Source organism: Balaenoptera physalus, assembly GCF_965194825.1.
Source record: "Balaenoptera physalus genome assembly, chromosome: 3".
In the NCBI taxonomy this organism is placed as follows: Eukaryota; Metazoa; Chordata; class Mammalia; order Artiodactyla; family Balaenopteridae; genus Balaenoptera; species Balaenoptera physalus.
The window spans coordinates 20,706,983-20,727,850 of record NC_138890.1 but is presented as its reverse complement, the minus strand read 5'-3'; the positions used below and the strand labels follow the sequence as shown (position 1 = coordinate 20,727,850).

General features: G+C 53.2%; 4 protein-coding genes across 16 annotated transcripts in view; 2 read left to right on the top strand and 2 right to left on the bottom strand.

Annotated features, from left to right (window-relative positions):
• The window catches only part of NSD1 (nuclear receptor binding SET domain protein 1), a 134,050-nt gene extending 130,250 nt beyond the window's left edge, over positions 1–3,800 (top strand). For 11 of the 12 annotated variants that reach the window (XM_082453427.1, XM_082453428.1, XM_082453421.1 and 8 more), the window contains 2 exons: positions 545–749; positions 1,878–3,800. In XM_082453427.1, coding sequence (XP_082309553.1) covers positions 545–749; positions 1,878–3,508 — 1,836 coding nt within the window. In that variant the 3' untranslated portion in view covers positions 3,509–3,800. Of the gene's footprint in view, positions 1–544; positions 750–1,877 lie in introns of those variants that run through there. The other variant, XR_014261491.1, reaches the window with a different exon arrangement.
• Positions 3,801–6,663: 2,863 nt separating this feature from the next.
• RAB24 (RAB24, member RAS oncogene family) lies at positions 6,664–11,782 on the bottom strand. The gene is given in 10 exon segments (XM_082453630.1): positions 6,664–6,813; positions 6,816–6,844; positions 9,977–10,039; positions 10,177–10,227; positions 10,455–10,462; positions 10,464–10,552; positions 10,643–10,710; positions 10,820–10,898; positions 11,108–11,176; positions 11,260–11,782. Coding segments are annotated over 10 exon segments (615 nt in total). The 5' UTR covers positions 11,377–11,782; the 3' UTR covers positions 6,664–6,771.
• An 86-nt stretch (positions 11,783–11,868) lies between these two features.
• On the top strand, positions 11,869–15,224 carry PRELID1 (PRELI domain containing 1). 2 transcript variants are annotated; one of them, XM_082453610.1, is made up of 5 exons: positions 11,869–12,127; positions 12,684–12,909; positions 14,176–14,289; positions 14,403–14,481; positions 14,692–15,224. In XM_082453610.1, exons 1-5 carry the CDS (start codon positions 12,036–12,038, stop codon positions 14,838–14,840), a joined length of 660 nt encoding a protein of 219 aa, XP_082309736.1. In that variant the 5' UTR covers positions 11,869–12,035; the 3' UTR covers positions 14,841–15,224. The 2 variants fall into 2 exon arrangements, with proteins under 2 accessions (XP_082309736.1, XP_082309737.1); XM_082453611.1 differs by lacking the exon at positions 14,176–14,289 and having other exon boundaries at positions 11,870–12,127.
• Positions 15,225–15,370: 146 nt separating this feature from the next.
• Positions 15,371–19,880, bottom strand: MXD3 (MAX dimerization protein 3). The gene is made up of 6 exons (XM_082453624.1): positions 19,649–19,880; positions 19,276–19,381; positions 18,598–18,627; positions 18,352–18,466; positions 16,053–16,236; positions 15,371–15,978 (listed from the first exon to the last, which is right to left on the bottom strand). Exons 1-6 carry the CDS (start codon positions 19,716–19,718, stop codon positions 15,863–15,865), a joined length of 621 nt encoding a protein of 206 aa, XP_082309750.1. The 5' UTR covers positions 19,719–19,880; the 3' UTR covers positions 15,371–15,862.
• Positions 19,881–20,868: the final 988 nt, after the last annotated feature.

Here is a 20,868-nt window from a genome sequence, read left to right as displayed (position 1 = left end):
TAGACCTGCGGGCTGCACCAGGGTCTGTCTTGGGGAGTGGTGGACATGAACCTAAACTGACTTAGGTAAAGATGCATAGCTTGTCAAGGGCAAGGGCCACAAATTAGTTTTCTGTGTCTTCCTAACACATGGCTCATACTAAGATACTAAGTGCTCAGTGAAGGTTTGTTCAATAAGTTAAGAAATGTGTGTGACACACACACCCAGAGAATTCTTCCTTAGTTTTGAAATTAGACAAATATAAGAATAAAAATAAAACTTATTGTTAAAGGATGACCTTTAATATCAGTCTTGTGTGTCAACAAAAAGCAGCACATTTCTCTCTTACTTCGCTCAAGTGGTAGGAGTAGTTGATACCAGATAAAATTCGTGCTACCATTTATTGGGTACCTATGATATGCCCAGTGCTTCTCCTGTATTTTCTCTTAACTTCACAATAGTCTATGAGGACTGTGTCTTTCCAGAGGAGAGTCTGAAGCTCAGAGAGGATAGTTAACCTGGTCAAGATCATACAACTAATGTGTCGACAATATTTGACCTCTAGAATCAACCCATTGCCACAGAGGAAAAGTCAAAGAAATTCAAGAAGAAGCAACAGGGGAAGCGCAGGACCCAGGGTGAAATCACAAAGGAGCGAGAGGATGAGTGTTTCAGCTGTGGGGATGCTGGCCAGCTCGTCTCCTGTAAGAAGCCAGGCTGCCCCAAAGTTTACCATGCAGACTGTCTCAATCTAACCAAGCGACCAGCAGGTTGGTGCCAAAATCCATTTAGAGTTCTCCTTGTTCTCTGCCAGAGTTCTCAGAGCCCTTTGGTCTTCCCATGCATAGTGTTGAGAGGTGTCAAAATAAATGACAACAAAGGCTTAGAATCCTAGGTTATAGAGAAGGGAACAGAAACTTACTCGCTCTGTCAAGCATTTTATGTTATTTTATCCTCCCAGCAACCCATAAAGAAGGGTGGGAGTGAGAGGAGTTTGTCCCCAAATCAGCTTTCCTTCAATATGTGGTTGCCAGGGTAATGAAATAATAGAAACTAAGGTAGTGTAGGGGCAAGGCCATAACACTGACCTCAGTGCCAGGAAATGGATGGACATGGGGAATTGTTTCAGAAGCAATTACTCAGGGCCGTAGCTGGCACAGGTTGTGATAGAACTGATCTTGCCTATGAGCCAGGAGTGAGCTCTAGCATAGTTTACTTGGAAAGAGCTGGGACGGAACACTGTCCATGGCAGAGATTCAGGTATCATGAAATGAGGGGAAAAGAGAGCAGCTTGGGTTGGCTTTGGGTCTTTCCTGCTGATTCTGTGTGGACAACACAGGTAAAGTTTGTGCTAGTTTCCAGACTTAACATTGAGCAAAGGTAAATCTGCTTCCATTTTTCACCTTTATGTATCTGCTCCCTGTTCCTAGTAATAACCAAATAAGCAGTTTAATTGGCTGAGATTTTCCCCATAGAGTTGAATATTTAAAGGCTGTACAGCACAAATGGAGTTTGTAAAAATATGAAAGTAATATCTTCACATTCCATCTAAGGGGAGCTTTGGGTTTTGTTTTATTGTTGTTGTTGCTTTTCTCCTTGTTGGAAATAGTTGTAGAAATCAGGGTTTACTCCTGCTTGGGTTTTTTTTGTTGTTGTTTTTTACTCCTGCTTGGGTTTTAATTGATATTCAGTTACTACTTGATACTTGGCTGTTATTTTTACGCATTTTGCAGAAAGTAAAGCTGAGATCCCGGGGGAGGGGAGGTGGGCAAGTGGCATGAGCTCTCTGCAGAAGGCAGCAGTTTGAAATCACTCCTTTGACTTAGTTCCAGAGCCATGACCCATCTCATATGCATGTCTTGTTTTCCTAAGCCTTTGTTTCACACCTGTGTTTTCAGGGAAGTGGGAGTGTCCTTGGCATCAGTGTGACATCTGCGGAAAGGAAGCAGCCTCCTTCTGTGAGATGTGTCCCAGCTCCTTTTGTAAGCAGCATCGGGAAGGGATGCTCTTTATCTCCAAACTGGATGGGCGTCTGTCTTGTACTGAGCATGACCCCTGTGGGCCCAACCCTCTGGAACCTGGGGAGATCCGTGAGTATGTACCTCCTACAGTACCGCTGCCTCCAGGCCCAAGCACTCACCTGGCAGAGCAATCATCAGGAGTAGCTGCTCAGGGGCCCAAGATGTCGGACAAGCCATCTGCTGACACCAACCAGACGCTGTCGCTGTCCAAAAAAACTCTGGCAGGGACTTGTCAGAGGCCACCGCTGCCTGAAAGGCCTCCTGATAGAACTGACTCCAGGCCCCAGCCTGTAGATAGGGTCAGGGACCTTGCTGGGTCAGGGACCAAATCCCAATCCTTGGTATCCAGCCAGAAGCCATTGGACAGGCCACCTGCAATGGCAGGACCAAGACCCCAACTATCTGACAGACCCTCTCCAGTGACCGGCCCAAGCTCCTCACCCTCAGTCAGGTCACAACCACTGGAAAGACCTCTGGGGACAGCTGACCCAAGGCTGGATAAATCCATAGGTGCTGCCAGCCCAAGGCCCCAGTCACTGGAGAAAACCCCTGTCCCTACTGGCCTGAGACTTCCACAGCCAGACAAACTGCTAGTCACCAGCGGTCCCAAACCCCAGACTGCAGACAGGCCCCCCGACAAATCCCATGCCTCTTTGTCCCAGAGACTCCCACCTCCTGACAAAGTACTGTCAGCTGTGGTCCAGACCCTGGTAGCTAAAGAAAAAGCACTGAGGCCTGTGGACCAGAATACTCAGTCAAAAAATAGAGCTGCTTTGGTGATGGATCTCATAGACCTAACTCCTCGCCAGAAGGAACGGGCAGCTTCTCCCCATGAGATCACACCACAGGTTGATGAGAAGATGCCAGTGTTGGAGTCGAGCTCGTGGCCTGCCAGCAAAGGTCTGGGACAGATGTCACGAGCCATTGAGAGAGGCATTGTGTCAGATCCTGTCCTTCAGCCACCGGGCAAAGCAGTGGCCCCTTCAGAGCACTCCTGGCAAGCTGTTAAATCACTCACCCAGGCCAGACTTCTTTCTCAGCCCCCTGCCAAGGCTTTTTTGTATGAGCCAGCAACTCAGGCCTCAGGAAGAGCACCTGCAGGGGCTGAGCAGACCCCAGGGCCTCCCAGCCAAGCACCAGGCCTGGTGAAGCAGGTGAAGCAGATGGCCGGAGGCCAGCAACTACCTGGACTTGCTGCCAAGAGTGGGCAGTCCTTCAGGCCTCTTGGGAAGGCCCCATCCTCCCTCTCCACGGAAGAGAAGAAGTTGGCAACCACAGAGCAGAGTCCCTGGGCCTTGGGCAAGGCCTCACCAGGGCCGGGGCTCTGGCCCATGGTGGCTGGACAGACACTGGCACAGTCTTGCTGGTCCTCTGGGAGCACACAGACATTGGCACAGACTTGCTGGTCTCTTGGAAGAGGGCAAGACCCTAAATCAGAGCAAAATACCCTTCCAGCTCTTAACCAGGCTCCTTCCAGTCACAAGTGTGCAGAGTCAGAACAGAAATAATACCGGTAAATGCCACATGACCAGACCAGCTGCCCCCAGGGTTCTTGGGGAAGGGAAAAATCTTCTTTTTCCCTCTTAAAAAACAGACCCCCAACACTTTGCCACTGTTATTCTCTCCTTATATCCCAACATTCAGAACTCTTGCGACGTTAGCCAGTGGGGGCTTGTGGTTGTGTGAACCATGTATGGAAATCCAAGTGGGCCCCAGCCAAGGAGACAGACAGACTCGGGTCTCTTTCCCCCAACCTTTACTCATGGTGAACTTGAAATAAAAAGTCCACTCTGGAGTCAAGCATGGGATTCAATTCCGCTGGTCAGGTTGAAGGTAGAGGGGCTCTCAAAGCTATTTCTCTAGCCCTACCAAGCCCCACTGAGGGTACCTGATGAACCCTTGGGAGGAACTGATACCCATTCAAATCGGTGGTGATTTCTTAAACATTCATGTGTGCTAGGCCTGGTGCTAGTCACTGGCAGGAGATACAGAGATAAGTAAGACCTGATCCCTGTGAGCCTAACATGCTTGCCTGGGTTCCCAGGTTATTTTTAAAGAACCTTTGACCAGGAAATAACAGGATGTTTGAGGGGCCCTGGGACTCCGGGCTCATTTTGTCATGTCCTTTGTGGCCCCGGAAGTGGTTGTTTTGAGTGTCTCCTGGTCAGGTGTGCCTGTGTGTATGTGCATGTGTGCACACTCATGCGGAGGTCTCCTCTATAGGCAGGTAGAGCCTGTTGGCTGGGCAGCCTCTGCTGCTGCTGTCTGGGCTCTGGAGAGTCTAAAGATCTGTCCTTGGTGGAGCAGTTGGTTGGGGGGCTGGGCTCTGTGAGGACACAGCTTTCCCTCAGTGTAAGAAAGCAATTGGCAAGCTTACCTTTCTTTTCTACAGATTTTCCTCCTTTTACATCAACCCACCCCATGCCTGTCCCCCAAACACTCAGGTGCTTTCAGATTTCAGAGTCTCGGGCAGTAGACCTAGGGAATCTCTGGCAAGCTCTGGGCTAGATCCACCACCAGCTCAGGGAGAGTGCCAGATCCTGGCAAGAAATTACTTCTCTCCTGATCCTTTGCCCTCCTACCTGAATGGAGGGAGTCTTCTTCACTAGTGGATTCTACCACCCTCTCCCTGAGAAATGCTGTGCTCTGTATTGAGAGCACCTGCCTGCTGACTTAGCTCAAAGGCAAGCCAGAACCCTTCCCCATGACTGGCAAGATGTGGCGTTTAGAGCAATGTCCAGTCCAAGAGATGACTCCTCATAACTGCTGATTATCTGTTACTGCTGCCCTGAGCTGGGGCCCAAGGGCTGGGAAATCTGTTGGTGCTACCCTGCCCTACCATTCACCCAGCTCACTGACTGCCAACAGGAAGTGCTGTTTGGCCAGTTCCTTCTCATTCACCTACCCCCTCTTTGTCCCTAGACCAAACATGTTTACCTCTCTGCTTTGCCAACTTAGCCAGCAGCTTTAGCCAACAGGCCATCTCCTGGCCCCAAGGTCTCCTGGCCATTTCTGTCTCAGTTATGGCTTTTACACCTTTAACAGGATTCTGTATTTTGTCCCAATTTCCTCCTCCTGAGTTTCTATTGAGGTTACTCCCATACTTCTAAGGAGGGAACAACTGTTGTTATAGAAGCATTTGCGCTTTATATAAAGATTTAAAAAAGAATTTGCTTTTATTTCCCAAAGTCTGTCTCTGGGGTTGAGACATTTGAACTCAGGCAGAGGCATGAGGCTGGGCAGGGCTGCCCTGAGTTTAGGGGCCTATTCTTGCATCTCACTTAGACCTCGGACTCTCCTCTGTAAATTCCACCTGCCTAGTTCTCCTGTCATCCTGTCTCTCTTCCCACATCATCAGAGAGGAAAAGCTCTTTGTTTTAGAGGAAGAGAAAACAAAGCATCTTATTTTCTTTTAAAAAAATTTTAAACCATGGAAAAGATATTTTTAAAGAAATCCACCCAGAACATTAAAGTTCATTATATTAAGTATTTATCATGTGTGAGAATAATAAGTATATAACTGCAGCTAGTAGGTCCCTTTCCCTAATCTCTTAGGTTGTATGAGTAGGATTTGCTTGGTGCCAGTCCTGTGCCCTCTTTTTCTCCTGTCATCTGTAGTTGTGATCAGAAAAAGATATCCGCACTGCGCTGTCAGAATCTCTTTCCACTGTGTTGTGTGTTAAATTACCGTAGCTCTTTGTTTCATGAAATAAACTGTGAATTTTGTTGGGGGGGGGGCGTGTGCAGGCTATGTAAAATTTTTAAGTGGAGAAGTTTGATCCTGAAGGAGCTTCTCTGATGTAGGCTTTGGTAGGTAATTGACTTGACAGCCACTCTAGATATGTCTCACAGGACAGGAAGGAGTGAGGGAAAGGTGGGCCACTTTGTGGTTTTGTTTCAGTTTTTTCCATTCTCCTATTCACTGGAAAGCTTCCTTCCAGACCTGCATAGGAAACAGCTTCTGAAGCTGTTTATTTAAATGGATGAACAGCCAGCCGGGCTTTCATGAGGGCCATTTTAAGACTCTCTTAGGTTGATTGGAAATTAGATGTTCAACTCTCAGGCCCACTGATAGCATTTGATACTAGATTGTTAACATCATGAAAGCAGTCACTATACAATTAGAAGCAGAGTCGGAAGGACTTTTGGGAAGTGAGACTCTTGCATGACCCGTTGGGGTAGGTGACCTTGCCATCCTTTGGGGATTCTCCTGGAACCTATACTGAGACCTTTTCTCCAGGGGGTGTGACTTGGCAGTTAAAAGGAAATCTTTACTCTTAGAAACTCCTGATCTTTGTGTAGGATGGTATTTTGGCATTTGGCCAAGTGCTTGTAAATCAGGATCTCAATAGAGCGTCTGCCTCTAAGCCAGTTCCCCAGGAAGCCTTTCTGAGGGGGAAGCCATAGCTTCCATAGGTAGTTAGAGAACTAATACCTGTCCTAGCCCTGTTAAGTCAGAAAAAATTATGGAAAGTGTTGAAATTTGAATTCAAAGCCTCATTTGCTTCTCTACTGGAGCAAACCCATTCTAATAGCAAAATAGTTGTCATTGCTACAAAAACATCCAAGTTTTTAAATGTCTGCTTCCCCCTGAAGTTACTGAGTTTGAAGTGATTTAAATCACCGTGTTGATCCTCTTCTGAACAACTACCAAATCTACATCTTTAGCATTGATGAAAATAATTATTTTATTCTTTACATCCTCCACCCCACACTACAGTCAGGGCATGAAGTGCATCAGCGATCCTTTTCCAGGCTTGGCAGCGTCTACTCACAGGAGCTGGACTCCCAGGTTGCCTTGTGAGAACAGTGGCAGGAAGGAAGTCTGGTCCTGGCAGCTTCCCCTGTGGAGAAGAATCAGGAGAGCACTAAATGTGGATGGATTTTTTTTTTTTTTTTTTTCCCGTCAGCTCCTATAAAGCGGGTTTTCTCCTAAGGCTTTTTGGGGGGACATTGTCATCCTCTTGGGGTCTGTCAGGAGGTCAGAGTAGCCCAGTGTCCTCACTTCTCTGAGATCATGGCAGGAAAGGAGCTGCCACAAGCCCCTTTTCCTGCTGAATAATGCTTGGGCTGTTCCATGTGTTAGACATTCCAGATCATTAGAGCTGGGTAGCTGCTGCACGAGACTTTCCTTGGCTGTGGACAGTTAGCTCTCAGCTGAGCTTCCTAGAGTTAGTGCAGCAGGGCCAGAGGTTGCTGTAGTATAAATTGAAAAAAAGAATAGGTAATTGCTTTGTACACACACAAAAAATGCAATGATGGTGCTAATTTCCTGGTATAAGTAAGCACTGCCAAGGGTTGAGGGACTGGTGACTTGAGAAACCCAGATTCCTGTTTGGGAAGACGAGATGTTATGTAGTTTCCTTGAGGCTTTATTAGAGGAGGGGAAGGTAGAGCCTTGGTGAATCTTGCACCTGACCCTGAAATAGTCCAGTGCAGTCCAGAGGTGGAAGAGATGCTGTTTCCAGATGAGGGTGGCCATTGAGTTTCTCAGGGCTGGTGTCACCTTGTCCAGAGCCTCTGTCCACACTGCCTGAACAGGTTGGTAGAGAGCTCCAAGTGTGGGGTCTCCCTCAGCTACCTTCTGCCCCTCTCTACCTCTTCCACTCTCATGGGAGCACCTCTATTGCTTATGAAGATTAAGGGTAATATTTCTTAAGGAAGTGGAAAGAGTTTATTTTAATTAGAAATCCACAGCCTGGGGAGAAATGTTTCCTATCAACATAAGCAAAAATAGCACATGTTAAACTCATATGGTCCCTTTTCTAGAGCTACTTTCCCATGACTCTCAAAACATCAGGCTGTTGAGGGCTTCAGGTGTAACACCCTGGAAATCGAGCAAAGCTTTTTGGACAGGAGGTAAGCCTAGGGAGTTAGGAGCAGAAATGAGTGGTTCTGGTGCTTTGGACTTCCAGGGTAGGGGCAGAGAACAGGTGGTCTCTAGGTCTGAGGTGGGTGCTGCCTGTGTGTGCATGTAGGTGAGAGTGTTGAAGACGGGCGAGTGCAGCACACAGGAGCTCATGGAAGAGCAGCTAAGTCTTGGCAAAAAAACAAGCTGACAATAGAGATCTATCTTTATATTTTTAAGAAAGGGGCAGAGGGGGTGTCAGCTGAGGTCCATCACTTTTTTGCCCCCCTTCACCCCAATAGATTGTCAGTGATAAGTGGAACTCTTAGTGAAAAAGAGGGGAGCCCTGTGCTAGGAGTCCCCATAAACATGTACTGTAATTCTTTGTATATAGAAAAAAATTACTGTAAAGTAAAGTTTAACTTTACTCTTATGGCCCTTGCCCTGTGTTTTGTTTTGTTGTCCGTGGGGAGACGTAGCCTAACAGGAGGGAGGATGGGTTTGGGGTGAGAGCAGAAGCCAGCCCCTGAGGTAGTTCCCAGGGACACGGAACTGAGCCCTTCCTCCGAGCACCTCATGGGAGTGGTGTGGGTTTCCTCCCAGTAGCCACAGCTGTCGGAATGTCTTTCTGCTGCTTTTGGGAGTGGCTGGCATCAGTTTCAGTCCCTACACAGGAAGCCTCCATCACCCACGAAGGAAGGGTATTTTGAGGTTTTTAAAAAGGAAGTGGAACCAAAGCACTTTCTGAGTGTGAGTCTAGACATCTTGGCCAAGTTTTTAGTTTTTTAGAGCAGCTGCTGGGCACTGCAGAGGACTCGGCCTAGGCCTAAAATGGTAAAGTGAGGCAAAGGGGCTGAGCATCCCATAACAGAAAAGGCTGCCATATGCTTCCTTTTGGTTGAAGGGTTGGTCCTGTCTGCAGTAACATCTGATTCTTCAGAAATATCTGGACGTCCGAGGCCCAAAAATACACTTTCAGGAAACCCTGGGAATCTGCTTCCCTTCTGACTTAGTCCTGAACTTCTGCCCCAGGGAAGAGTGTGGGAAGACAAGCATTTAGTCCTACAGTTACTTTTCACTCATGATCTTCATAGTCCTGAACTGGGTAGTGGTCACTTCATTTTACAGATGAGAAACACAGGCCAAGTTTAAGTCCCTTTTCTGAGTAGCTGAGTTGGATCCCAATCTGGATCCATAGAACCTTTCTAAGTCTTGCAGAACCTATGATTTTTCTACTGTTAAGCCACATTATAGGGTGTTGCTAGGAAGCTTAGGATCTGAGCCACAGGCATGACTCGGACTTAGACATGACAGAGGTGCAGTAGAGCCAGCGAGTCTGAGGTAGAAGTGCTTGACCCTTTGATCTCTGGATATTACTTCAGTGCCTTCCTTGCTCTTCTTAGCACCAAGAAGGAAGTGTGAGCTTTGCACTGCCCCAACCCCAGCTTCTCGCCCTATCTTTGACGCCACTAAAGAATAGGAAAGGGCCCTTCTGCTTCTCCATTATCTCAGCTGCAACCCTGGGGTGAAGTCAGTTGGTTTCCAAAGAGCTAAGAGGAGCCTTGATATAGGAAGCGAGGGCAGCCAGGTGGCCCCAGAAAGTACTAGGTATCTTGACACCCAATCCACACAGCAGGGAAAGGGGTTGAGTGTGATTCACAGTGCATTGATTTTATTTACAAATCAGAAGCCGCTCAAATAATCTGTAGACACAAGTGCTGTCCAGGGCAGAAGCCTGGGGTCCAAGTCAGCCCTTACCCTCCTTGTGCCCATCAGTCAGCCCAAATGCTGCCTCCGTTCCATGGGCCAGCACAGGCAGGTGCCACCTCTGCTGCCATGGGGACCCGGGGTAGCTCAGACGTGTGATCACCCAAGCCCAGACAAAAGCTAGGTCCAGCCTCTCTGGGGGAATTCCTTTAATTCCCCCAGGCCAGGTGAGTGGTGACTCAGTGATGACAACAGCTGTAGAAGTAGGGGTTTGCCTTCTGGCCCAGGTCCACGCCCTTGTCCTCTGTCAGAGAGAGAGGTGGCAGCTCAGCATCATTCTATTGAGGGATCAGGTAACATGAAGGGGGCCAGATGCTGTGGGCCTAGAGGAAGTCTCCACAGGAGCTAGGGAAGGACACACCTGTCATCACCTGGAAGGCGGCCACACTGACGTAATCCTCTGCTACTTTCTGGAAGAGCTCATCTGGCAGGAAAAAGGGTGATAGGTGAGGATCAAATGCCAGTGGCCCTGGGATCACCCAGTAACCAGCCCTCTAGGCTTTTCTCTGTCTCCCTTGTTGCCCTTGTGTGTTCTGCCGTGAGGCCCAGGACAGCACTCACCCACACTCTGGCCTGTCTTGCTGGAAGTTTCAAAGAGCTGAGCTTTGATATCTGTAAAGAGAAGTGTCTAAAGCCTCATACCTGAGAATTAGGTGGACACAGACAAAAGGGAAGGCTACCAGTACAGGGAATCTTCTGAACCCCACAGATTCAGGGAGGCCAGAGAAAGTCTTCCCATGGGGGATCTTGCCATGGTAGCCAAGGCAGTCCCTATTTTCTGTGACCCACCCAAGTAGCCACTTCCCTCCCCCAGCCCCAGGGAGCTAAGGAGCAGCTACTGTCTGCAGTCCTGGACGTCGTGGAAGTCCACACGTCGGCGCCGCCTGTCCTCCTCCAGCAGGTCACTCTTGGTGCCACACAAGTAGATCTTACAGCCCTGGAGTAGAAGACAAGGTGAGGGTCACCCCCCTCGGGCCACCAGATCCCCAGCCCCTGTCTCGTCTTTTGGTGAGGTCAGGCCACCTACCTCCTCTAGGTTGCGCAGTTCCTTCACCCAGAACTTTGCCCGTTCAAAGCTGCTGCTGTCTGTCAGGTCTTGGTGTGGGACACGCAGGAAACACAACCAAGGGTCAGAAGCTGTTCTGTAAGGCCAGCCTGGCACCCTCCCCTTCTTGTTTGAGAAACAGGCCAAAACCATCCTTACCATAGCAGACGATGGCAGCCTTGGCGCCCCGATAGTAGATTCGGCTCATGGCCTCATAGCGCTCAGAGCCTGCTGTGTCCTGAAGGGCAGGGGGAGGCTCAGCCCTGGCCTGAGTTGCTGAGCTACTCCCCAAAACTGCAAACTAATACCACGTTCTCCAGACCCCGTTTTTAAATTGTGGTCTAGAGAATAGAAATGGCCTCTATGAGGCTACAAGTCAGCCAGTAATAGGCAGGACCTATGCCTCCTCAGGAATGGGTTTTCCCAGGACTTGCCCAGAGAACTTACCCAAATACCCAAAGTCACCGTCCGGTCTCCGACGGACATCACCTTGGCCACGAAGGCGGCCCCAATGGTCTGCAACCAAGGGGAAGCAATCAGGGCCTCGGATGCGGGTTAGCCCCCTCCCACCCGTGCTGGGCCGCGCCGGGCGCACTCACGTTCTGATAGGGCCCCACCAGGAAGCGATCGTGCACGTATCGCTCCACCAGGCTCGTTTTGCCCACGTACTCCTTGCCCAGCATCACCACCTTGACGTCCACACGCTGCCCGCTCATGCTCCCGGGGCTGCCTCACCCGCGTCAGGGTCCTGAGCGGGGGCGGGAGGCAAACCGGATCTCCACTCCGGCAGGCAGCGCCCAAGCCTCAGTCCCCGACCCCAGGAGCTAACCTAAGGCTCCAGACGCCGCGACGAGCTTGAGCTACAGCAACGCCTCCGTCCGCCCCCGCTCTTCGGCCCCGGGTGCTGATCCTCCTTCTGAGAGCCCAGGACCCGGGGCGGCCTGGGAGCGTGCGGGGAAGCGCACTCAACGCCGGCGTCCGGCTCGCTCGCTCGTTCCGCTACTCGCTCGCCCGCCCGGCTTAGGGGCCGCTCCGGCACGGTTTCTCCACAGAGCCTGGGAGGGGTCCCTCCAACCTGGCTCCGGCCCGGAGCACCGAGACTCCCGCGGTGGGGAGGAGGTAGAGGCCGGGGAGGCGGGGCCGCCCGGTCATGTGGGCAGGCGCCGGAAGAGGTGGGCAGTGCGCGGCTGCGCCGGAAGTGGCGCGCGGCCAGGCAAATCCTCATGGCGGCGGTGGCGGCTGTTAGGGTGCGGCGCTGGAGTGACTGAGCTGCTAGCCTGGCGGCCGAGCGTCGAGCTCCAGTCCGGCCTCCGCGTGCCCCCCGGGCTCCGCACCCCTGATGTTGCGCGGGCGCTGAGCCCGCCCGGCCGGGACAATGGTGAAGTATTTCCTGGGCCAGAGCGTGCTCCGGAGTTCCTGGGACCAAGTGTTCGCTGCCTTCTGGCAGCGGTACCCGAATCCCTATAGGTACGTGGCCCTGGAAAGAGCAACCCTCCCACCTCGCTGTTTGGAGATCGGAGTGTGGGGGCCGGGAAAGACTCGACTTCGAGTGGGGGGAAATCGCCGGAGCCGTGGCCACGTTTAGGACGAGAGGACCTATCGGGGAAGCGGCCAGGCTAGTACTGGAAGGAGGCTGGGTCTGGGCAATAGTTTACTTGAGGCCCTAGTAAAAGGTTCTCTCATCTCAGGGTGGTGAGACAGGAAGAGGCGGCGGCACAGGAGCTGGGGAGGGATCTTGGGGTTGGAAATCCGGGCGCTTGTCTACTTCTCTGCCGTGACGCTCTCCAGTGGTGCAATAAATCATGAGGCCTAGGAATCCAGGTCAGCGAGGAGGCGGGAGTTGGAATTTGCCCTGGGTTAGGCTCAAGGGACTCTAGTTCAGGTCTGAGCCACAACACAGATCACTCTGCAAGTTTGGGGAAAGGCATGGTCATTCTGGGCCTGGAGGCTCCAGATGGGAACCCCAACAGGCAGTCTCTTAGGGCCCGGCTCCTGAGGGTCACCTTCACCCTGACACCTGCAGCAAACATGTCTTGACGGAAGACATAGTGCACCGGGAGGTGACCCCTGACCAGAAGCTCCTGTCCCGGCGACTCCTGACCAAGACGAACAGGATGCCCCGCTGGGCTGAGCGACTATTTCCTGCCAATGTTGCTCACTCAGTGTACATCCTGGAGGATTCTATTGTGGACCCACAGAACCAGACCATGACCACCTTCACCTGGAACATCAACCATGCCCGGCTGATGGTGAGACCCCTCCCTCTTGGTTCCCCCAAAACTAGAGAGCTCCAGGTACATGTGGCTAGGGAGCCATGAGGGAGCTTCTATGATCCAAGCAGATCTGAGGAGTGTTGGCTCTAGAGTACAAACTCAGATGATCTCTTCAGCTGGTCATCTTCTCTGGACCTGTGTTTTGACTCATTCATACAGTGGTGGAGGGGTTACCTGTTTTACAGAGTCGTTGTAAGTACTAAATGCAGAGCACTCACACTGTGCCTGGCACGTGTGTAGGTTGGGCCACAGACATGATGCTGAGGGACGGAGGGAGGCAGTGGTTTTCAAACAGGAATCTGTCAAGCCATTAAGGGTACCTTGGATGTACCTTAGAGGGGGAGGACCTGGGCCCCTTGCCCCAGTTTGACTAGAGTCTTTTATCTGTCTTATGTAATGGATTTCTGCCTGAGATTTCAGGGGAAAAGGGTTCCACATACCCTTGCTTTAAAAAAAAAAAAAAGGCTTGAAAACCCATGGTTTGGTTTAAGGAACATCCTACAGTATCTTCCCACCTGTGAGTACCCTAAAAGCTTCCAGAGAACTGTTATTTTCTTTCTCAGTTAATCTTCACAATAACACAGGGAGGTGGGTATTACTCTCTATTGTGCAAAGAGGAAAGTGAAGTTCAGAGCGGGGAAGTCACAGAGTGAGTAGGCAGCTTAATGCTCTGTCCCAGAGTTATCAGAGGGCCTCACAGCTGACTGCCCTGAGGGCACTACAGCTGTGTTTTGTAAATTACCAAGAAAAGATCCAGCTCTAAGAAATGTCTTTCAGTCCAGCTGTGACAGATGTCTTAAGTGTTTCTCTTGGAAGTACAGGTCCACTTTCTCCTCTCTGATAATGAGCTGTGGTGATTGCCGGATTTTTCTTTTTTTTTCTTTTTGGATTGCCAGGAGCTCAAGGGCCAAAGTGGGTGGAAGGCAGGTTGAAAACACCACACATGTCTAGATGTAAAGGTGCAAAACATCCAGGATGGAGCTGGAAGGCCCTCTGCTGATCTCAAGAGTCCATGTGCCTTTTAGTTTGAAGGGTCAGAAGAGAGGTTTTTAGAGAGCAACATGACTTTTTTTCATCTTCTTACTCTTCCCAAAGTGCAGCTTGGGAATGCAGTAAGGGAAAGGAATCGGTTTTCATTTTATTGCTTCCCCTCGTGAAAAGAGGCAGGGAATCAAATTTATGTGCAAGCTGGCAAAGTGAAGGACTCCCACACGATTGTGGTTGGCTTGACTGCCTGCACAGGTGGTAGAGGAACGATGTGTTTACCGTGTGAACTCTGATAACAGCGGCTGGACCGAAATCCGCCGGGAAGCCTGGGTCTCCTCTAGCTTGTTCGGCGTCTCCAGAGCTGTCCAGGTGAGCAGCATTGTTGTGGTGCTGGGGCTCTGGGGCCCAGGGTATGTAACATAGAGTCCGGGCTGGGGTTCAGTGGGCAGCTCAGAATCCTTCCCGTTCTCATCTTTTGCCAGGAATTTGGTCTCGCCCGGTTCAAAAGCAACGTGACCAAGACTATGAAGGGTTTTGAATACATCTTGGCCAAGCTGCAAGGTGAGGGCTCTGCACACAGGCAGAGGCTGAGTCAAGTCCTAACTGCCCTGCCTGGGCTGGAGCCTGGAGCCGTCACCACCCTACTCTGAGCAACTCATCTGTACCCTGGGTATTTCCTTCAGGGCCTGGCGCACAGGAGATGAATGTCCTGGGAGGTGATTTAGGTGGGTCTTGGCATTCTTTGATACCAGCCCCCACCCTTTGCTCCAGGTGAGGCCCCTCCCAAAACCCTTGTTGAAACAGCCAAGGAAGCCAAGGAGAAGGCCAAGGAAACGGCACTGGCAGCTACAGAGAAGGCCAAGGACCTTGCCAGCAAGGCAGCCACCAAGAAGCAGCAGCAACAGCAGCAGTTTGTGTAGCCAGCCCAGGCCCTGGGGCCGCAGCACAGCAGACCACTTGCTCCAGTCCCTGTGCTCTTTCCTCCTTGTACTTTATTATTAAAAGTCAGCTTCCAGCCCTGTCTACTGTCTGGGTGGTGGGCTGGGGGTGGGTGTGTTGTTTGGCCTCTCCAGCACACCAGGCCGTTACCCATGTCTGAGCTGGGCCTGCTTATTCCTGCATCAGGTGGCTGAGGATAGAGGTACAGTGACTTGCCCAGGGTCACGTCCAGGTGAAGTGGTCATAAACGCTAGACTGTAAGCTCCGTGAGGGCAGGGACCTTTGTTTTATTTTCTGATGTGTCCCAAGTACCTGAAACAAAATCTTGCACATAACAGGCACTCAATAAATACTTGTTGAATTCAGTCGGCCCCAGCTCTGGCGTCAGAAAGCTTTGGTTCAAATCTTGACTCACCTGTTTCCTGGCTTTGGACCTCAGGCAGGTCACGTCACTCAGCCTCAGTCCTACTGCAACAGACAGGGACTGAGGCTTCCGAGCTGTGAGGAGTAAAGGGGCACTGCCCGGTGTGGACAGCAGTGTTTGTGGTGGTTACGGATCTCATTTCCTCTTTTCCAGTTTGTCTGTGGCTGGGAGTTCCCCCATTTTCACCAGGCAAGACCATGGACAGGAAGTTAAGAAAGAGGCTTTTAATGAAAATATAGTATGCGGAGGACAAAGGCCAGGGGCCCTTGTTTAAGAAGGAACATGAGGACCCAAGAGGCTTCCTGCCCCTGTGGACAGCAGAGCCAAGTGCTACAAAAAACGCCCGGAAGGGTGGCCTGGGCCCAAGCTGCCTGCCCTGCAGGGCTCCGGGGGGCTCAGCACCCCATCCTAGGTGGGACTGCCAGCAGCCAGCAGCAAGGTACGGGGAGCACCTGTTCCCACACGGTCCTTTTAGTCCATTCCAACAGTACTCTGAGCAGCCCTGGAGGCTTGGTGAGGGCTCCAGCCTGGCAGAGCAGAGGGTGGGCTGAGGGCAGAGGTCGCTCCAGGAGGCGAGGGTCATAGCCAGGTGCTGCCGCTGTGTGAGTAGCTGTGCTCCTGGCCCGCGCTGAAGCCCCGCAGCAGCTCAGCCTCGCCCCCGAACACCAGGCTCTCCACGTCCACCTCCAGCTCCTCTGCACAGGGAGCAGGCCAGTCAGGGGACCTGGGCCACTCAGCCCACTCAACCCCTCCGCTTAAGGGCACTTACCTTGGTCTGAGTCGGAGCGCTCAGAGGAGAGGCCCGAGGAGTCCAGGCTGTCTGCTCGCAGCCGCTCGCGCTCGCCAGCCCCGGCCAGCCCCCGGAGCTGCTCCAGCTGCTGCTGCAGGCTCTGCTGCTTGCTGCGTAGCTTCTCCTTGAGCCGCCGGGCCCGCTGCTCCTGCTCCTCCAGCTTCTGCAGATCCGAGGGAGCGAGGGGCTGGGGTCAGCTACCTGGGGTCTCAGGCCTCACCCCAACACCACTCAACGGCGGACCATGGCCATGTGGTGACTGCTTGCTCCAGACAGGGGCTCACTAGATCTGGGCCCCAGAGGGTTGCTCCCACATCCTGCAGGAAGCTAGGCCCTCCTGCCCTTCTGTCCCATGTAAATGGCCCAGGAGTTCTGTCCAGATGGGTGGGGGAGGGAGGGCACCACAATCTCAAAGGCCCTCGGGGCCCAGTCAAGTGATGTGAAGGAGTGGAGTGTCTGGTGTCAGGCAACAGGGACTGCAGGGGACTGGGGCACACCAGTGAGTGCATACTAAGGCTCGAGGCAGTGGCCCAGGCCAATTACTGCCACATGGAAACAGGCCCAATGTTGCCAGATCTCCCAGTTTTTTAAACAGAAGCAGGGAAATCACATCTTTTCATGTCAAATGTCCTTTTAAGTGCTGCCAACTAATTTAAATTTTTAGAAAACTACAGACCAAACAAAGGCTACCAGTTTGTAACTCCTCAAGACCCTCCCAGGAGTCCTAAGTCTTCAGCATTAGTCCCCTCCTGCTGCCCCCACGCAAGCTCTGCCAGCCCTGAGTTCCAGGGACTGGAGGACCAAGGGTTCTCCCATCAGGGTCCTCAATGGACGGAAGCCTGCATTCAGTCAGCAAGAAGGGGAGAATTGGGTGAGGGGGCATTTGGACTGGGAGTAGATGAATGAATAAGAGCTGCCCAGGCAAAGATAGGGGAGGAAGAAGCATCCAGGCAGAGGGAAAATGGGAAAAGCATGGAGAGTTCAGCTTTTCTGGTGAGGAAAGGGGAAAGATGAGACCAGTGGCAAGGCCTGTGTTGTGAAGGGCCTTGAGTTTCACAGGAAGTAAGAAACTGAAACTGTCCTGTCAGGAGCCATGGAAGGTTTTCAGCAGGAGGCAGACCTGGACAGATCTATGTGGTGCAAAGAACATTCTAGGGCAAGGTGGGGAGGACAGCCAGGTGGAGGCAAAACAGGAAGCAGGGAGTCCAGGAGAGGGGTGATGGGGCTTCAAGGAAGGAGCAATCCCTAGGTCCTGCCCACGGGCCAGCCAGCACCCAAGGTCACACATCATCCCTCTGAGAACCAAGTCAGCAACTCCATGTGAGAAACTGGAGCCGGCTATCTGGCCAGGGTGTTATTCAGCCACAATGAGGAGAACGCAGGCACCTATGGGACAGTGCTGACAGTTTCCACACCACGATTTATTTGCTGCATGGCACCTCCATCTGTCTCTGCCACTGCCCCCTGTGCCCACAACAGGGCCTGGCAGAGCAGGTGCTCACTTGTTGAAGAAAAGAATGCAAGTCAGGAGACCTAGGCTTCGGTTCTGAATCTGCCTCTCATCAGCCGGCTCTGCCTCCATTTCTTCCTCTGTCAAAAGGGCCAGGAGAGCAGGAAGAGGCCTCTATTGTTTCCAAGTCCCTTCTAATCCCCACTCTGTGGAGCTGCCTTGTGCTTGAGTCAGCACACCCCACTCCCATCCACCAGGGGGCGCTGAGCTCAGCCCGGGCATCAGCAAGAGCCCTGGGAGGGTGGCTCACTGGTGTCCTCTTGGTACTTTCCCCCTCCTGGCCTCTGGAGCTGCCTCCCAAAGCAGCGTCAGGACACCCCCTCCCCCGCACCCCCCCCCCACCCGCCGAGAACAGGAGGCCTTCAAGGGTGGGGGAGAGGAAGAGCAAGAAACAGCGCTCTCCAGTCCCAGGGACCCTTACACATGACCCCTCACAGAATGCCCCCCATACAGAGGAGGAAATGAAGTCCAGAGAGACTACATAACTCGCTCAGGGTCTCACAGTTGGGATCCAAGTAATAAATGCTGTAATAACAAGTGAACTTTTATTGGAAGAACTTGCTTAAAGCCTCAGAACAATCCTGAGTTATTTTCTGCTTTTCTTCCTACTTAACGAATTTGGCAACTAAAAGCACAGAGAACTGTCCAATGTCAGGCAGTTGGGCTATCACTTCAGACCTCTCTCCCCAGTTCCACCCAGCCCCTCCCTACTACCCCTCTCCAAGCATCCTGGCAAGCTGGCCCTGGGGCGCCAGAGTAGCTTCTTACCTGGATGTGCATCCTGGCCCTGCGCAGAAGGCTCAGTGTGGTGTATCGGGCACAGTCAGCCCCCAGGGGCATCTGCTGCTTCAGCTGCTCCAGGCACCGCTTCAGCTGGGCCCTCCTGTCGGGGAAGGGGTCTAGAGGGCAGTGCCAGCCCAGGCTTGCTGGCCAGATGAGGGACGGCAGGGGAGGGAAGGCCAGAGGGAGGCAGTTCCTGGGGCCTGGTGCTATCAGGGCAGGGTTGGGACTCACCTGCGCTTCTCCAGCTCGTTGTGCACAGACCTGCCAATGCCAGGGAGGATTGGGTGAGGGGGCGTCAGCTACTGCCCACACCTTCAGTCCCAGGGCTCCCAGGGCCTCAAAATTCACTACAGATGTGTGTCCCAAACTAGCCCACTGTGGGGACCTTGTGCTGGCCTCAGGCACCTGAGTCCCAGGCAGAGACAGTAAGGAGGCCTGCCCAGGTGACTGTGGGGTCCAAAAGAGGCCCCCTAGCAGCAATCAAGAAGAGCTTCCTGAACAGGTGACATTTGAGCTGAGCCCAGCAACACAAGTTACCCAAAATGGGTAGTGGGGGGAGAGGCATTCAAACTGGGGGGAACAGTGTGCAAAGGGTTGAGAGGAGGAGAGAAAAGGAGAAAGCCTGTGGGGGAAAGCGAGTGGTTTGATATGTGCAGTATTAGGAGTGAGTGGAAGCAGGACCCAGAACTATTCACCGTTCCAAACACATCAGGAGTGCTCGAGAAATAGTCCTTGAACGAAGAGTGTGTGTTTGGGGGACGGGGAAACGGCAGGACATGTCTGAATGCCTTCAGAGCAGGGTACCTGGCCCAGAAGATGCGAGCAATAAGGAGGAAGTTGGCAGTGGAGGGGCCCGATGAAGGACGGCGCCCATCCCCCCCATTCCCCGCTGCCCCAGGCCCTCCTCACCGCCCACTGTCCAGCGCGCCAGGAGCTTGGGGAGACCGCTTCCTCCTCCTGTGGACTGGGCCCGGACTTCGGTGTGGGCACAGGGACGCATAGCCATGCTCTGCCTCTGCGAGAGACAGCCCCCGCTCGCGTCAGGCTGGGGCTAGTTCCAGCGGGGGCCCCTGGCACGGCACGGTCAGGGAGGGGCTTTTGGCTACAGGGCCATTTCCCCAACCCCTCCAGCCCCACTGCCCGCGGACCCCTAAATTGAGGGCGGGGGTGCCCCAGGACTACTGCCCTAAGGCCATGCATCTTTCAAGTTGGGAGCCAAGTCCAGCCCAGGCCAGTGTCAGCGAGGTCGCCGCCTGGAGTCCGACCAAGGGTTCTTCCTCACCTCTCTCGCGGCGTTCCAGGAACTCCGCCGCCTGCAGCAAGACCTGGATGTTGCTGGCCACGGGTTCCATGTCGGCGACAGCTGGCTGCGGGCGGGCCTAGGGTGCTGGCCGGAGCAGCGGCTGCACCACTTTTGTTACAATGTAACTGACACGGTGCAACAAACACAGACGCCCGGCCCGCCCCCGGAACGCCCCGCCCCGGGACAGCCCAGCTCTTGGCCCCGCCCCTGGAACGCGTCTGGGAACCGCAGCCCACCCTCCGCGAGCCCGCCCGCCCTCTAGGACTCCCGTAGGGCTTCTACGGGCGCCGGCTCCAGGACCGGCCCTTGGGCGAACTCCCGGGCTGGGGGTGGGGGTGGGGTTGTGCTGCGTCTTGCCGCTTCGCTCAGCGACCCAGCGCCCGTTACTTGGCTTTTCTGGGCCTCAGTCTCCAGCCCCGTACTGGTGGCGAGAGGCCCGCACACTGAGTGGTGCTCTGGGGGCCGGTGGTCCCGGGGAGGCCCCTGGCTCCGCCGCTGCACGTGGGCGCCACGGAGGCGGGGCCGGCGGGCACCCTAGCCCATTTGCTCTTTGCCTCTTGAGGCTCGCGGACGTCACCTTGGGGGGCGGGGCAGGAGGGCCTCTCAGGCACTATTGGCTGCGTGCGGCTCCGCCCTCTCCCGCTGCTGGTCAACACGTTCGGGCGGGAAAAGGAGCAGGTTTCAAATTTGAAAACCCTGGCGATGGGGGCGGGGTTGAGCGGGGAAAGGGGCCCAGTGCGCAAGCGCCGGGGGAGGGGGCGCGGACCTGACTCCTGCGCTCCAGGGTCTGTGCCCTTGCCTGCTTGCCATCTGCCCCCGTAGCCCCCGCTGGGCTCCTCCTCCTCATCTGCAGGGAAGCTATTGTTGCTACGAAAACGTCAGAAGGGTAGCAACTTGAGAACTGGCTTGCTTCAGAGTCCTGGGTTCTGGAGCCAACAGAGTTGAGTTCCTCTCCTGTCACCGCTACTTCTCAGCTGTGTGACTCGGGAAGTGCCCTCCCTCCTGTAAGCTCGGGAAGCCCTGAGACAGCGTCGTTGAAAGATCAGAGCCCACGCCTATGCCGTGCATTTCCAAGGCCTGTTGCAACCTCACGCAGGCTTCTTCCTCCCACAGAGCCCCTGGTTGCCTTACTCAGAGTCCATGAGCCCTTCTTTTTTTTTTTTTCAATATTTATTTGTTTATTTAGCTGCGCCGGGTCT